This window comes from Staurois parvus, unplaced genomic scaffold (assembly GCF_062004578.1).
Source record: "Staurois parvus isolate SC_StPar_1 unplaced genomic scaffold, SC_StPar_1.0 ptg001936l, whole genome shotgun sequence".
Classification (NCBI taxonomy): Eukaryota; Metazoa; Chordata; class Amphibia; order Anura; family Ranidae; genus Staurois; species Staurois parvus.
The window spans coordinates 145,058-163,553 of record NW_028319732.1 but is presented as its reverse complement, the minus strand read 5'-3'; the positions used below and the strand labels follow the sequence as shown (position 1 = coordinate 163,553).

Sequence of the window (18,496 nt, the reverse complement as noted above, 5' to 3'; positions counted from 1 at the left end):
GGCGGGGTCACCAGATTAACTTAATGAATATTGGAGATTAAAAACTACTTTTGGAATCATGTCGGGGCTTCTATTTGTTCCCTGGTCAGGGCTCTTATGATCCTGAGATGGTCTCGGCCATCCTCCTGTTCGCTCTGTGTTTGTTCCCTGGTGTGGGCTCTAATGATCCTAAAACGGTCTCGGCCATCCCCCTGTTCGCTCTGTGTTTGTTCCCTGGTCGGGGCTCTAATGATCCTGAGACGGTCTCGGCCATCCTCCTGTTCGCTCTGTGTTTGTTGCCTGGTTGAGGCTCTAATGATCCTGAGACAGTCTCGGCCATCCTCCTGTTCGCTCTGTGTTTGTTGCCTGGTTGAGGCTCTAATGATCCTGAGACAGTCTCGGCCATCCTCCTGTTCACTCTGTGTTTGTTCCCTGGTCGGGGCTCTAATGATCCTGAGATGGTCTCCGCCATCCTCCCGACAGACGGCCTAGTTATTCGCCACACACATTCTGCCTGTAGGGAGCGCCATCATTAGCCGAAAACCAGATGTTTGAGCACAATTAAAATCGCATTTCTGCAATCTGAGGACTCATGAATCTAAGGTGGGATTAAAAAGCCATCAAACACGTTAAGAGCGATTAAGCGCCCCGCCGTTCCTGCGTCATTGTGGGGTTTTTTTTGGGGCCTCTTAGATGTAGATGTCAACCTGACCGCTAAAATCTCTGAATCTTTTTATATTGGCAGCTTTTATTAAAATATTACCCAGTGATCCCGCCATGAAGTCCTTGCTCAGACACTTCCTGTTATAGGGTGACAACGCTCTGTCCCTGTCTCCCAACCGTGCTCCTGTGTTGTTACCCTGGTGATCCTACCATGAAGAGCCTTGTAGGGTGGACCTTTAAATTGATTGGGCGGCCTACATGTGGTGTGCGGAAACGAGAAGGTGTGAGCCTAGCCCTAAGCCTGCCAAGGTGGCTGGTGGCACTAGCAGTCAAGCTAAGGTAGGGTGGAACCCGTGTCACAAATTCCTTGGCCTGATTACCATTGCCACCAGGTCCATCCTTCCTTAGATTGATTGCCAGTCCCACCACATTCAGCCCTTACCTAGCTTGTCTCCATTATCACCAGATTCTACCCTTCCCTATCTTGACTCCAGTCCCACCAGGTCCTATCCTTCCTTAGCTCGACTCCAGTCCCACCACATTCCACCCTTACCTAGCTTGACTCCACTCCCACCAGGTCCTATTCTTCCCTATCTTGGCTCCAGTCCCACCAGATTCTACCCTTCCCTATCTTGACTCCAGTCCCACCAGGTCCCATCCTTCCCTATCTTGACTCCAGTCCCACCAGATTCTCCCCATCCCTATCTTGACTCCAGTCCCACCAGATTCTACCCTTCCCTAGCTTGACTCCACTCCCAAAAGGTCCCATCCTTCCCTATCTTGACTCCAGTCCCACCAGGTCCTATCCTTCCTTAGCTTGACTCCAGTCCCACCAGGTTCTACACTTCCTTAGCTCGACTACCAGTGCCCCAAGGTTTCACCATTCCTTGGCCTGACTACCAATGCTGCTAGGTCCATCCTTCCTTAGACTGATTGCCAGTCCCACCACATTCCACCCTTACCTAGCTTGACTCCAGTCCCACCAGGTCCCATCCTTCCTTAAGATTGGTTGCCAGTCCCTCCACATTTCAACCTTCCTTAGCTTGACTGCCAGTGCCCCAGGTTCCACCATTCCTTGGCCTGATTACCACTGCCACCAGGTCCATCCTTCTTTAGATTGATTGCCAGTCCCACAACATTCCACCCTTACCTAGCTTGACTCCAGTCCCACCGGGTCCCATCCTTCCTTAAGTTTGATTGCCAGTCCCTCCACATTTCAACCTTCGTTAGCTTGACTGCCACTGCCACCAGGTCCATCCTTCCATAGATTGATTTCCAGTCCTACCACATTCAACCCTTACTTAGCTTGACTCCACTCCCACCAGGTCCCATTCTTCCCTATCTTGACTCCAGTCGCACCAGATTCTTCCCTTCCCTAGCTTGACACCAGTCCCACCAGGTTCTATCCTTCCCTAGCTTGACTCCACTCCCACCAGGTCCCATCCTTTCCTATATTTACTCCAGTCCCACCAGGTTCTACTCTTCCTTAGTTGACTACCAGTGCCCCAAGGTTTCACCATTCCTTGGCCTGACTACCAATGCGACCAGGTCCATCCTTTCTTAGATTGATTGCCAGTCCCACAACATTCCACCCTTACCTCGCTTGACTCCAGTCCCACCAGGCCCCTTCCTTCCTTTGATTGACTGCCAGTCCCACTACTTTCCAACCTTCCTTAGCTTGACTCCAGTCCCACCAGCTTCTACCCTTCCATAGCCTGACTGCTAGTGCCATCAGTCACCTTGGGCACCTCAGCAGGACGAGCTTGCAAAAAGGGAAACACCTGAAACAGTGTGGGTTGGGGACTACTTTGGCCTTTTCAACCTTGGGTGCTGAAGGACCCTATCCAGGACCAGGCCCCAAGGAACCGTCGGCTCCCGTGCAATGAAGAGAAATTTCAAAGACTGAATAAAAGGCCCTTCCAGACTAAACATTGTAGGGGAGCTATTTCCTCCTCAGATTGCTCTGATTACGGGGACTCTCTCCATCTTCCCCCCCTATTCAAAGTTTATTTCCCAGATGTTGGGGGTCACCTGGGACACACCGCTGGAGGTCGCAGCCTCGCCCCGGAGAGTTCCCGTGATATCAGCGAGGATACGACGGCTACAAAACGTGCAGCCGGGGAAGAGCTGCTCACCAGAGAGCCGTTCCGAGGGTCGGATGTTATTCTGGATTATTTCTGGGATTTTCCTTTCCTGTCTGACATGACACTCCGGGGACCACCGCTCCCTGCCAATAACATCAGCTGTAAAGTGTAACTGGTCTTCTCGGTTTACACTCGACTCTCATGTATTTCATCCATCATCCACCAAACAAACGAGTCCAGCCAACAAATACTAGTCATGTGATGTCGCTGGGGCCGTGTCCTTCTCACATAAAGATCGTTACACTTTGCCTTCCCTGGTTCCTCCTCCTCCCCTGACTTTCTTGGATAAAACCTTTCCGTTTTCATGACAGTGATGTCATCACTGGGTCTCTGTGCTTTTCTATGCAATGCAGGCAGATCGTGGCTGGTGGGAGGAGCCGGCAGGGGGCTGTACATGGCTTGCTAAGAACGTCACAGCGCCCTGCCTCGGCACTCCTTTCAGGAGCCCTCAGTTCTGGGCTGGCTCTTGGGAGGAGCTATGCAAATAGTATAAGGGAGTACGGTATGTGTAAGTCCAGCCTTGTTAAATAACACACCAGTGATACATGACTCCACTTTCTTAGTCCCACCAGGTCCTAACCTTCCTTACCTTGACTGCCAGTCCCACCAGGTCCTACCCTTCCTAAGCTTGATTGCCACTGCCACCAGGTCCACCGTTTCTTAGATTAAATGGCAGTCCCACCACCTGGTACCATCCTTATTTAGCTTGACTGTCAGTCCCACCAGATCCTACTCTTCCTTAGCTTGACTGTCCGTCCCACCTGATCCTACTCTTCCTTAGCTTGACTGCCAGTCCCACCAGGTCCAACCCTTTCTTAGTCTGACTGCCATTGTCACCAGGTCCCACCATTCCTTAGCTTGACTCCAGTCCCACCAGGTCCAACCCTTCCCTATCTTGACTCCAGTCCCACCAGATTCTACCCTTCCCTATCTTGACTCCAGTCCCACCAGATTCTACCCTTCCCTATCTTGACTCCAGTCCCACCAGATTCTACCCTTCCCTATCTTGACTCCAGTCCCACCAGATTCTACCCTTCCCTATCTTGACTCCAGTCCCACCAGATTCTACCCTTCCCTATCTTGACTCCAGTCCCACCAGATTCTACCCTTCCCTATCTTGACTCCAGTTCCACCAGATTCTACCCTTCCCTAGGTTGATTCCAATCCCACCAGGTTCTACTCTTCCCTATCTTGACTCCACTCCCACCAGGTCCCATCCTTCCCTATCTTGACTCCAGTCCCACCAGGTTCTCTTTCTTAGCTTGACTACCAGTGCCCTAAGGTTTCACCATTCCTTGGCCTGATTACCAATTCCCGCAGGTCCATCCTTTCTGTATTATTATTTATTTATTTATTGCCAAACCCACCACATTCCACCCTTACCAAACTTGACTCCAGTCCCACCAGGTCCCATCCTTCCTTAAGACTGATTGCCAGTCCCACCACATTTCAACCTTCCTTAGGTTGACTCCAGTCCCACCAGCTTCTACCCTTCCTTAGCTTGACTGCCAGTGCCCCAGGTTCCACCATTCCTTGGCCTGATTACCACTACCACCAGCTTGTCTCCAGCCCCACCAGGTCCCTTCCTTCCTTTGATTGATTGCCAGTCCCACTACTTTCCAACCTTTCTTAGCTTGACTCCAGTCCCACCATCTTCTACCCTTCCTTAGCTTGACTGCCAGAGCCCCAGGTTCCACCATTCCTTGGCCTGATTACCACTACCACCAGCTTGACTCCAGTCCCACCAGGTCCCTTCCTTGCTTTGATTGATTGCCAGCCCCACTACTTTCCAACCTTTCTTAGCTCGACTCAAATCCCACCATCTTCTACCCTTCCTTAGCTTGACTACCACTACCGCCAGATCCCATCCTTTCTTAGACTGCCTGCCAGTCACAGGAGGTCCCATCCTGCCTACAAGCACTCACTCAAGCCCCAGCTGCACATCCTTTCCCCGGACCAACTTCCTGATGGTAACATTGGTGGACCATGCTTAGCACAACTGGCCACAGACTCCATTGGAAGCCTATGTGACAGGGTGACAACACCAGAGCGGCCGACCTTGGAGGCAAGATCACCAATTATTACTAGAAGGAAAATGCAGATTTATTATTTGAAACGATAGTAACGTGTTAAAGCTTCCAAGGGATTTGGGGTTTACATCTATTTGAACCTTTAGCTATTTCCATCCATAATGCAAAATCTCTGCTGGGTTGTAATCTTTATTGGAGGACACCTATGGAGAAGTATGCTGGTTTCCATGTGAGCCGAATTCCCCTGAAACCAACACAGATGTACGATTGCTCAACAGCTTAGTGCTGCTACGGCAATCCAAGACTGCGTTCCTATTTGTCAGTGGAGGACCGTAGTCCGCCGTACATTCCTATCACCTTAAATCCCTTTGCATGTGTACTGTGGACTCCACTCTGAACCACGAGGACTAGCCCATGATGGATTGCAGCCGATGCATTTATTTTGAGTTTACGGGGGCCCTTCTCTTGCCGACCACCATTGTGTTGTGGCTAATACACCAAAAGCTGTAGATATAATTATTTTTTAGCAGGGGTTTGCTGAGACCTGACAAGGGTTTCCTTCCCCAGGGTAAGAAGGTTCGATAAAGGTATCAGTGATATGTCCCTGTGCTCAAAATGGTAGCCTCCAATATGGCCTGCCAGGTTATATAATAATAAAACCAAGTTTGATCATTTCAATCTAACTATAAAATAAAACGGGTCTTACGGAGCATAGAGTGCTTATGAATGAAAATACGCCATTCCGTATGGATCAATGGACACAATTTAAATCATTCTTTCCTATTTTAGACCACCCGAAAAAAAGATAATTCCAACCAAAATTGATATTTTGCATTTGGGTAGATAATGAGAGGACTGAATCACACACCAGCTGCTTTTATCTCATGGAGACTGGAAAGTATTCCTACTTGAGGTCCAAGGTCTTCCCACCTCCAGATCTTTTCAATAGTGAAGGATAAGTTGGAAGAAAGACTTCTTTCAATTCAGCTCTAAGGAAGGACCTTCAAGACCAGGAACCAGACATGGAGATCTCCCAGCCTGAGACCCACATTGACCTAAGAAGCAGGTGCATAATTAAGCCCAACAACATGCCCTCCTCATTTTAGGTGGACAACCCACCAACATCCACTCCACATTTTAGGTGGACAACCCACCAACATCCCCTCCTCATTTTAGGTGGACAACCCACCAACATCCACTCCACATTTTAGGTGGACAACTCACCAACATCCCCTCCTCATTTTAGGTGGACAGCCAAACAACATGCCATCCTCAATTTAGGTGGATAGCCCACCAACATCCTCTCCTCATTTTAGGTGGACAACCCATCAACACACCCTCCTCATTTTAAGTGGACAACCCATCAACATACCCTCCACATTTTGGGTGGACAACCCACCAACATCCCCTTCTCATTTTAGGTGGACAACCCATCAACACACCCTCCACATTTTAGGTGGACAGCCCACTAAAATCCTCTCCTCATTTTAGGTGGACAGCCAAACAACATGTCCTCCTCATTTTAGGTGAACAGCCAACCAACATCCCCTCCTCATTTTATGTGGACAACCCATGAACACACCCTCCTCATTTTAGGTGGATAGCCCACCAAAATCCTCTCCTCATTTTAGGTGGACAGCCAAACAACATGCCATCCTCATTTTAGGTGGACAACCCATCAACACACCCTCCTCATTTTAGGTGGACAACCCACCAACATCCCCTCATTTTAGGTGGACAACCCACCAACATCCCCTCATTTTAGGTGGACAGCTAAACAACATGCCATCCTCATTTTGTTTGGACAGCCAACCAACATCCCCTCCTCATTTTAGGTGGACAACCCACCAACATCCCCTTCTCATTTTAGGTGGACAACCCATCAACACACCCTACACATTTTAGGTGGACAGCCCACCAACATCCTCTCCTCATTTTAGGTGAACAGCCAACCAACATCCCCTTCTCATTTTAGGTGGACAACCCATCAACACACCCTACACATTTTAGGTGGACAGCCCACCAACATCCTCTCCTCATTTTAGGTGAACAGCCAACCAACATCCCCTCCTCATTTTAGGTGGACAACCCATCAACACACCCTCTTAATTTTAGGTGGACAACCCATCAACACACCCTCTTAATTTTAGGTGGACAACCCATCAACACACCCTCTTAATTTTAAATGGACAGCCCACCAACACACCCTCCGTATTTTAGGTGGATTGACCCTTAAAACCATATTTGGACAACACGTATCTCCTCATCTTAGCTCCCTTTTAGCATCCTCTGTCTGTTCAATGGATGTTTCGGAGTCACCCGTAGTCTAGGTCTACCACGGTTCTCCTGGGTTCTGTAGATTTTCTTAAAAATCAACCTTCTGCATAAGATCTGAGTTTCAAACATCCCCTGACACACAGACGTCACGCTGCATGACGGAACCTAAAGTGATGATTATCTCAACAGAATTAATAAATATAATCCCATAAAATAGATTTTCATACAGGTGTGATATCTCAAGTGATTTACTTTCGAAAATTTTTTGCACATTCTGATTTTGTGGCTCGTGACGCCTGTTAATTTTTTTTTTGTAACCAGCGATTACTGGAACTTTCCCGCTGCTAGATGTCTGGTCATAACATCTACACGGGAAACCCTTATTCGTCACATCTCTTTTCTGCTTGTAAACCTGGCGTGACCATGTTAGAACATCACTTTTTGTTGTTGTTGTTCATGTTAGAATGCTGCCGCCACTTGGCCAGACTCTGCTTAATAAAACGGACTGGCTTTTCAAACAGCGTGACCAAGAATACATTCAGGGCAGCGATAAAGCACTTAGCGTCTACTATAAGTAAGGCTCACTGGTAGTTACCGTAGTTACCAGCGGGCTCTTCTTACTGTGAACTTCACTAACCACGGAGTGCCGCGTATTAGCTGGCCAGGCATTCTCTCCACACTTGGTCTTAATGATACCGGACCACCCCAATCTTACTCTGCCTCACATTTCGCAACTGTTTTAACACAAGCATCATTTCAAGGCCACTGACACAGAACCCTTCTCAAAGTCGTGTCTCACCGGCCCTCTAACCCACAGGACTCATTGTGTTTTCACCATGCTGTGTCATGGTTGACCGCTGCCGCTGAGGGCGATCTTCCTTTTGCCTTCAGGTTGCAGGAAAAAGGGCCAAACCCTTTTTTTTTTTCTTAGAAAGACTTATTCCAACCTTCTGAGTTTTCAGAAAGTACTTCTGCTCGTTCACTCTTCACGCGCCGACGTTTCATCCATGCCTGGCATGGCCTCCAAGCCCACCCCGTTTTGCACAGCCGAGAAAGAGGCCATGGTGTGGAGCAGCATCAGCACTAACACGCACAGCTTTAGTCTGGTGTGTCCGAGACGAGATCCCGCTGAGACCGGCAGCAGAGACGGTTTGTGATGGTGATGGTACGGATGCAAGTGATGGTGCCTATGGTGGGGGTGCTGGTAGTGGCGGCTGCGGTGTTGGTAGTACATGGATTGGGAGTTCAAAGATTTGGATGAGTTGTGGGCACCGCTTCCCGTGTTCTTGCAGGAATGCCATCGGACGTCACAACAAACCGCATCTGTGTTAGACATATGGTTTTCTAGCAGATCTGCTGCAAATAGAAAAGACAAATACAAAATACTCAGCAAAACTCGAGATGTGAGGAAAAAAGGAAACTCATAGTGCAGCTGCACGGATATCATGTAAAGTAATTCACATTAGAAAAATATAATATATGGACAAGAACCTGGTGAACGCCCATATCATCTCACCCATATGACATTGTTGGACATCTATTCTAAAGCCATGGGTAGTATAAGGAATGGGTATGTATATGAAATTGTTCTCCCCCACCCAATCCTGCATTCTTCTGGAAAGGCTTTTCACAAGATTTTGGAGGGTGTCTGTGGGAATTTGTGCTCAGTTGTGAGGTCAGGTACTGATGCTGGATGAGAAGACCTGGCTCACATGTTGGGCCTCACGTTGGGCACCAAAAAAGAAAAGGAGACCTGGTTCACAATTGGCATTCAAATTAATCTCAAAGGTGTTCAGTAGGGTTGAGGTCAGGACTCTGTGTAGGACACTTGAATTCCTCCACGACCTGAAACCTACTGAACACCCTTGGGTTGAGAAGACCTGATCCCAAAGTTTTTCAGTAGGGTTGAGGGCAGGTACTGATGATGGATGAGAAGACCTTGCTCACATGTTGGGCCTCACGTTGGACGCCAAAAAAAGAAAAAGAGAACTGGTTTACAATTGGCATTTACATTAATCTCAAAGGTGTTCAGTAGGGTTGAAGTCAGGACTCTGCAGGACACTTGTATTCCTCCATGACCTGAAACCTACTAACACCCATGGGTTGAGGGCAGGTACTGATGATGGATGAGAAGACCTGGCTCACATGTCGGGCCTCACGTTGGGCGCCAATAAAGTGACCTGGTTCACAATTGGCATTCAAATTAATCTCAAAGGTGTTCAGTAGGGTTGAGGTCAGGACTCTGTGTAGGACACTTGAATTCCTCAACGACCTGAAACCTACTGAACACTCTTGGGTTGAGAAGACCTGATCCCAAAGGTTTTCAGAAGGGTTGAGGGCATGTTCTGATGATGGATGAGAAGACCTGGCTCACATGTTGGGCCTCACGTTGGGCGCCAAAAAAGAAAAAGAGACCTGGTTCACAATTGGCATTCAATTTAATCTCAAAGGTGTTCAGTAGGGTTGAGGTCAGGACTCTGTGTAGGACACTTGAATTCCTCAATGACCTGAAACCTACTGAACACTCTTGGGTTGAGAAGACCTGATCCCAAAGGTTTTCAGAAGGGTTGAGGGCAGGTTCTGATGATGGATGAGAAGACCTGGCTCACATGTTGGGCCTCACGTTGGGCGCCAAAAAAGAAAAAGAGACCTGGTTCACAATTGGCATTCAATTTAATCTCAAAGGTGTTCAGTAGGGTTGAGGTCAGGACTCTGTGTAGGACACTTGAATTCCTCAATGACCTGAAACCTACTGAACACTCTTGGGTTGAGAAGACCTGATCCCAAAGGTTTTCAGAAGGGTTGAGGGCAGGTTCTGATGATGGATGAGAAGACCTGGCTCACATGTTGGGCCTCACGTTGGGCGCCAAAAAAGAAAAAGAGACCTGGTTCACAATTGGCATTCAATTTAATCTCAAAGGTGTTCAGTAGGGTTGAGGTCAGGACTCTGTGTAGGACACTTGAATTCCTCAATGACCTGAAACCTACTGAACACTCTTGGGTTGAGAAGACCTGATCCCAAAGGTTTTCAGAAGGGTTGAGGGCATGTTCTGATGATGGATGAGAAGACCTGGCTCACATGTTGGGCCTCACGTTGGGCGCCAAAAAAGAAAAAGAGACCTGGTTCACAATTGGCATTCAATTTAATCTCAAAGGTGTTCAGTAGGGTTGAGGTCAGGACTCTGTGTAGGACACTTGAATTCCTCAACGACCTGAAACCTACTGAACACTCTTGGGTTGAGAAGACCTGATCCCAAAGGTTTTCAGAAGGGTTGAGGGCAGGTTCTGATGATGGATGAGAAGACCTGGCTCACATGTTGGGCCTCACGTTGGGCGCCAAAAAAGAAAAAGAGACCTGGTTCACAATTGGCATTCAATTTAATCTCAAAGGTGTTCAGTAGGGTTGAGGTCAGGACTCTATGTAGGACACTTGAATTCCTCAATGACCTGAAACCTACTGAACACTCTTGGGTTGAGAAGACCTGATCCCAAAGGTTTTCAGAAGGGTTGAGGGCATGTTCTGATGTTGGATGAGAAGACCTGATCCCAAAGGTTTTCAGTAGGGTAGAGGGCAGGTACTGATGATGGATGAGAAGACCTGATTTCAAAGGTTCAAAGGTCCTCCAAAAAGTAGGGTTGAGGTCAGGGCTCCGTGCAGGACACTCGACTTCCTTCACACCAAACTGGTCAAACCATGTCTTTATGGAGCTCACTACACTCTTCTAGGATCCCACAAGATTTTGGAGTGTCTGTGGAAATTATTTGCCTATTCCATTAAAAAAGGACTGTGAGGCAAAATATAAACAATTCAGATTAATAAATGGCATTCAAATTAATCTCAAAGGTTTTCAGTAGGGTTGAGGGCAGGTACTGATGATGGATGAGAAACATGGCTCACATGTTGGGCCTCACGTTGGGCGGCAAAAAAGAAAAAGAGACCTGGTTCACATTTGGCATTCAAATTAATCTCAAAGGTGTTCAGTAGGGTTGAGGTCAGGACTCTGTGCAGGACACTTGAATTCCTCCACGACCTGAAACCTACTGAACACCCTTGGGTTGAGAAAACCTGATCCCAAAGGTTTTCAGTAGGGTTGACGGCAGATACTGATGCTGGGATGAGAAGACCTGGCTCACATACTGGGCCTCACGTTGGGGCGCCAAAAAAGAAAAAGAGATCTGCCTCACAATCAGCGTTCCAATTCATCCCAAATGTGTTCAGCAGAGGTGAGGTCAGGGCTCTATGCAGGACATTTGAGTTCCTCCACTCAAGTTAGGTCCAAACATGTCATTATGGAACTGGCTCCAATATTCTGGGAAGGAATACTACAAGATTTTGGAGTGCATCTGGGGGAACTTGTGCACTTTCAGCCAAAAGATCATTTTTGAGGTCAGATTTTGATGTTGGATGAGAAGACCTGGCTCTTAACCTATTTCATCCTAGGGTGTTCAGTAGGGTTGAGGTCAGGGCTCTGTGCAGGACACTGGAGTTCCTCCATGAGCTCAAACCTACTGAGCACCTTTGGGATGAGAAGACCTCATCCCAACGGTGTTCCATAGGGTTAAGGGCAGGCACTGATGCTGGATTAATATACCAAAGGTCTTTCAAAAATAGGGTACTGAGGTCAGGGCTCTGTACAGGACACTCGAGTTCCTCCATGACCACAAACCTACTAAGCAACTTTGGGATGAGAAGACCTTATCCCAAAGTTGTTTAGTAGGGTTGAGGTCAGATCCTGATCTTGAATAAGAACACTTGATCCCAAAGGTCTTCCAAAAGTAGGGTTGAGGTCAGGGCTCTGTGCAGGACACTTGAGTTCCTCCACACCAAACTGGTCATCCATGTCTTTATGGAGCTGGCTTTGTACACGGGGGACAGTCATGGGGGAACAGAAAAGGATCTTCACCAAACTGTTACCACAAGGTTGGAAGAGGACAACTGTCGACAATGTCTTTGTATGATGCTGTATTACTGGGACCCTTCACTGGAGACACCAGAATTAAATAATTTGGAGGGGGTTCACACACTTATTCCCATATAGGTAGGTGTGATGGTCCACATACCTTTTATCTATATGGCTGGCATGATGGACAGATTTCCACAATTTTTGCCCATATAGGTAGGTGTGATGGTTAGGTGACCACCAACCTTTGGCTTTCAAGGTTAGAAGAGCACAACTGTGTACAATGTCTATGTATGATGGAGCATTAACAGGCCCCTTCACTGGAAACACATTGTCATTTGGAGGGGGGGGTCCACGTACATTTGGCCATATAGGTAGGTGTGATGGTTAGGTGACCACCAAACTTTGGCTTCCAAGGTTAGAAGAGCCCAACTGTCTATGTATGATGGAGCATTAACAGGCCCCTTCACTGGAAACACATTGTCATTTGGAGGGGGGGTCCATGTACATTTGGCCATATAGGTAGGTGTGATGGTTAGGTGACCACCAACCTTTGGCTTCCAAGGTTAGTAGAGCCCAACTGTCTATGTATGATGGAGCATTAACAGGCCCCTTCACTGGAAACACATTGTCATTTGGAGGGGGGGGGGGTCCATGTACATTTGGCCATATAGGTAGGTGTGATTGTTTGGTGTCCACATGTTTCTGGTGCTATGGTGTACTACTTTCATTCTCCATTTTAAGGCAGTGGCTTAAAATTGTTGACCTACAACAGGAAATTTTCACAAAATATATACAGTGGGGCGTGATACCAAATATAAATTTTTTTTTTCGGGTGTACATACATTTATTATTTTTTAATGAGTACATAACTGCATTACCCAGGTCTTTGTATATGTTCTGCAGTTCAGCTATATTTTCGACAAATACAAAAGTGTAGGCAGGTGTACCGTAGGTGGCGCTCGTCTGGACTGGTACTGCAGCTGGAGGAGACATCTAAAGGAACTTTTTATGGTTCCCTTGGTCCCCTGGAACAGTGTTCCAGTTGGCTACGCTGCATCCAGGGGATCCTGGTGGCCATCTTGCGTCAAGCAAAGTCTTTTTAAGGCCCTTTCCCCTGGTTTTGGCACGCATTTACGAAGTCTCTAGTGTAGGGAGAGCATATCTGCCTGTCAGGGATAGCACTAGTGGTAGGGAGAGGTTCCTGAGGAGTAGGGAAAGCTTAGGCACTGCACCTACACTCCCGCAAGCTCCCTCTAGGGTTGGACCAGCCAGGCCTCCCTTAGAAAGTGCTTCCTATTACTCGGCCTACTACCGCTGACTCTCCACTGCATTGACTGTGAGTTCCTGGTTGGGTAAGCTCCCCATCGAGCTGTTTGCAAGTCCACCAACTACAGCCTTCTAATTGTTCTCTGAAGGACCCTTTGTGTACACAAGCAAATGGTCTGCTCTACACTGTACATAGACAACTCTAGAAGAAGGTAAATGTCCATGTGGATTCTGCTGAAAAAAAGAAACATAATCTGTGAGTACATAATCTATGGGAATCGTTCCTCGTATACTCTTACCTGAACAGATGAAGCCAGGTAACCCTCCATAGATCAGGTCGTCATTGTCAGGTAGTATGAAGGGACAGCGGGTTTGCACCTCCAGGCAATACTGCTTGCAAGGAATGCCGTTGCGACACTGTCGTTGTGTGACGTTGAAATACTCTGAGCACAGCCAGGCTTTGTAGACAGCCTAAGGAGAAAGGAGAACAGGAGGGGGGGGGGGGTGTCAGGACTGAATAATAGTTTTTGCAGTTTTTGAAACATGATAATCTTGTAAGCACTTTGTAAAAATATTTTATACACTTTATGGCCAAACATTTGTGGACACCTGGCCATCTCACCATATGAGCTTGTTGGACATTCCATTCCAAAACCACAGGCAAAGAGTTGTCCCCCTGTTCCCGTGGCCATTATTATCAGCTGACCCCCTTTGCGGCTATAACATCCTCCACTCTTCTAGGAAGGCTTTCCACAAGATTTTGGAGGGTGTCTGTGGAGATTTGTGCCCATTTGTGAGGCCAGGTACTGATGATGGATGAGAAACATGGCTCACATGTTGGGCCTCACGTTGGGCGCCAAAAAAGAAAAAGAGACCTGGTTCACAACTGGCATTCAAATTAATCTCAAAGGTGTTGAGTAGGGTTAAGGTCAGGACTCTGTGCAGGACATTTGAATTCCTCCACGACCTGAAACCTACTAACACCCATGGGTTGAGAAAACCTGATCCCAAAGGTTTTCAGTAGGGTTGAGGGCAGGTACTGATGATGGATGAGAAGACCTGGCTCAGATGTTGGGCATCACGTTGGAAGCCAAAAAAGAAAAAGAGATCTGGTTTACAATTGGCATTCAAATTAATCTCAAAGGTGTTCAGTAGGGTTGAGGTCAGGACTCTGTGCAGAACACTTGAATTCCTCCATGACCTGAAACCTACTGAACACTCTTGGGTTGAGAAGACCTGATTAAAAAGTTTTTCAGTAGGGTTGAGGGCAGGTACTGATGTTGGATGAGAAGACCTGGCTTACATGTTGGGTGCCAAAAAAAAAAAGAGACCTGGTTTACAATTGGCATTCACATTAATCTCAAAGGTGTTCAGTAGGGTTGAGGTCAGGACTCTGTGTAGGACACTTGAATTCCTCCATGACCTGAAACCTACTAACACCCATGGGTTGAGGGCAGGTACTGATGATGGATGAGAAACATGGCTCACATGTTGGGCATCACGTTGGACGCCAAAAAAGAAAAAGAGACCTGGTTCACAATTGGCATTCAAATTAATCTCAAAGGTGTTCAGTAGGGTTGAGGTCAGGACTATGTGCAGGATACTTGAATTCCTCCACGACCTGAAACCTACTGAACACCCTTGGGTTGAGAAGACCTGATTAAAAAGTTTTTCAGTAGGGTTGAGGGCAGGTACTGATGTTGGATGAGAAGACCTGGCTCACATGTTGGGTTCCAAAAAAGAAAAAGAGACCTGGTTTACAATTGGCATTCACATTAATCTCAAAGGTGTTCAGTAGGGTTGAGGTCAGGACTCTGTGCAGGACACTTGAATTCCTCCATGACCTGAAACCTACTGAACACTCTTGGTTGAGAAGACCTGATCCCAAAGGTTTTCAGTAGGGTTGAGGGCAGGTACTGATGATGGATGAGAAGATCTGATTTCAAAGGTCCTCCAAAAAGTAGGGTTGAGGTCAGGGCTCCGTGCAGGACACTCGTCTTCCTTCACACCAAACTATTCAAACCATGTCTTTATGGAGCCGACTACACTCTTCTAGGATCCCACAAGATTTTGGAGTGTCTGTGGGAATTTTTTGCCTATTCCATTAAAAAAGGACTGTGAGGCAAAATATAAACAATTTTTAATAAGCAGATTTGTGAATTGAGGACAATATGGAGGCAGCAATGGAGGCCAGGACCAAGGAGCCTCTGGTCTGTGAAAGGACTGGTTGCCCAGCTGCTCCTTCAGTGTTACCTATAACGCTGCCACCTCCCCCTCTCTGTTGGGGTCCCTCAAGGCTCTGTCCTCAGGCCCCTCCTCTTCTCCATCTACTCCTCCTCCCTTGGCCAACTCATACACTCTCATGGCTTCAACTATCACCTCTACGCCGACGACACACAAATTTACCTCTCCACCCCCCACCTCACCCCTTCAGTCTCCACCCGTGTCACCCACCTACTGAACGACATATCAGACTGGATGTCACTCCATTTCCTCAAATTGAACCTTTCCAAAACTGAGCTCCTAGTTCCCCCCAGCCTGCGCCCCCCTCCACCCTCTCCATCACGACCAACAACGCCACCATCAACCCCACCCCACACGCCAAAGTCCTAGGTGTCACCCTGGACTCCAACCTTTCCTTCCAACCCCATATCCAATCGCTGGCAAACTCATGTAGACTCCGCCTCCGCAACATCTCCAAAATACGTTCGTTCCTAACCCCAGAGACTACTAAACTACTCGTTCACTCCCTTATTATCTCACGTCTGGACTACTGCAACTCCCTCCTCACCGGCCTACCCCAACACAGGCTATCCCCGCTTCAGTCTATCCTGAACTCAGCGACCAGACTCATCCACCTTACCCACTGCTCCACATCTGCCACTCCCCTCTGTCAATCCCTCCACTGGCCTCCATTCAGTGTCCTCCACCGCTCTCTGCCAATCCCTCCACTGGCCTCCATTCAGTGTCCTCCACCGCTCTCTGCCAATCCCTCCACTGGCCTCCACTCAGTGTCCTCCACCCCCCTCTGCCAATCCCTCCACTGGCCTCCACTCAGTGTCCTCCACCCCCCTCTGTCAATCCCTCCACTGGCCTCCATTCAGTGTCCTCCACCCCCCTCTGTCAATCCCTCCACTGGCCTCCACTCAGTGTCCTCCACCCCCCTCTGCCAATCCCTCCACTGGCCTCCACTCAGTGTCCTCCACCCCCCTCTGTCAATCCCTCCACTGGCCTCCATTCAGTGTCCTCCACCCCCCTCTGTCAATCCCTCCACTGGCCTCCACTCAGTGTCCTCCACCCCCCTCTGTCAATCCCTCCACTGGCCTCCATTCAGTGTCCTCCATCCCCCTCTGTCATTCCCTCCACTGGCCTCCATTCAGTGTCCTCCATCCCCCTCTGTCATTCCCTCCACTACCCCCCCCTCCTAGACTGTAAGCTCCAAGGATCAGGGCCCTCAATCCCCTCGTGTATTGTATTGTTACTGTATTGTCTCATGTTCTGTCCCCACTATAATGTACAGCGCTGAGCAAACCTTCTGCCGCCATATAAATCCTCTATAATAATAATAATATTACTGGGTCCATTATTGAATCAATCACTCAGAGCAAGCATGTAGCCAGTGAAGTCACCAGTGACTTCTTGCTCCAGAGTACAGAATCAACAGATCAGCTTGAAGGCCAGGCAGCGTGTTGTTAGGTAGCTGTAAGCCTGTAGAGGTCACCCCTCTGTTTATGGATTTTACCTCCCCCCCCCCAAAAAATGAAAAAACACAAATTTCCATCCTCCATACAGTAGCTGTGATAAAGAGGTGCAGCATCGCCACCTAAGGGACATATTACTAACTGCACCTCACAGAGCGCTCAGATTACAGCTGTAATGACACCGCAGACCACACATGGATTGTGCCCTGTGGATATGACCCCCCCGTATATACATCACTATGACCCCCCCGTATATACATCACTATGACCCCCCCGTATATACATCACTATGACCCCCCCCGTATATACATCACTATGACCCCCCCGTATATACATCACTATGACCCCCCGTGTATACATCACTATGACCCCCCCGTATATACATCACTATGACCCCCCCGTATATACATCACTATGACCCCCCCGTATATACATCACTATGACCCCCCCATATATACATCACTATGACCCCCCCGTATATACATCACTATGACCCCCCCATATATACATCACTATGACCCCCCGTGTATACATCACTATGACCCCCCCGTATATACATCACTATGACCCCCCCCGTATATACATCACTATGACCCCCCCTGTATATACATCACTATGACCCCCCCTGTATATACATCACTATGACCCCCCCGTATATACATCACTATGACCCCCCCGTGTATACATATCTATGACCCCCCCGTATATACATCACTATGACCCCCCCGTATATACATCACTATGACCCCCCCGTATATACATCACTATGACCCCCCCGTATATACATCACTATGACCCCCCCCGTATATACATCACTATGACCCCCCCCCCCGTATATACATCACTATGACCCCCCCCGTATATACATCACTATGACCCCCCCGTATATACATCACTATGACCCCCCCGTATATACATCACTATGACCCCCCCCCGTATATACATCACTATGACCCCCCCCGTATATACATCATTACGACCCCCCCGTATATACATCACTATGACCCCCCCCGTATATACATCAATATGACCCCCCCGTATATACATCACTATAACCCCCCCTGTATATACATCACTATGACCCCCCCCGTATATACATCACTATGACCCCCCCCGTATATACATCACTATGACCCCCCCGTATATACATCACTATGACCCCCCCGTATATACATCACTATGACCCCCCCGTATATACATCACTATGACCCCCCCTGTGTGTGAGGGACCTCCCTGGCAGTAAGACTTCTCACTTCCCCAACAGAAAAATCCTAAAAAGCGTGAAAGTCGCCTCCGGCCTCCAACCTCCAAGGCCAGACCTGAACCAGGGGCCCCGTCTAGTCACAAACCTGGGGCCCCAAAACCTGCAGACAGGTCCTCATAAACATCCTAAAGGAAGTTCCCCATTTCCCTAAGTGGGGGGCGTCTGTTGGCTGTGGAGGTCACATGATCTGCGGATTCTCTGCCCTGCTTAGTTCTGAGCCCAGCAAGTGGCAGTTAGCTGTACTTCTCTATTTGGGCAGCAGAGGGGG

The 18,496-nt window shown here is 48.2% G+C and overlaps 1 protein-coding gene across 1 annotated transcript in view; it reads right to left on the bottom strand.

The window, feature by feature from the left end:
• Window positions 1-205: 205 nt before the first annotated feature.
• Window positions 206-18,496, bottom strand: part of LOC149433200 (NALCN channel auxiliary factor 2-like) — a 129,206-nt gene continuing 110,915 nt past the window's right edge. The window contains exons 2-3 of the mRNA XM_089664528.1: window positions 13,563-13,734; window positions 206-8,449 (exon numbers count right to left, since the gene is read on the bottom strand). Of these exons, the coding sequence (XP_089520654.1) occupies window positions 8,073-8,449; window positions 13,563-13,734 (549 nt within the window). The 3' untranslated portion in view covers window positions 206-8,072. The remainder of the gene's footprint in view (window positions 8,450-13,562; window positions 13,735-18,496) is intronic.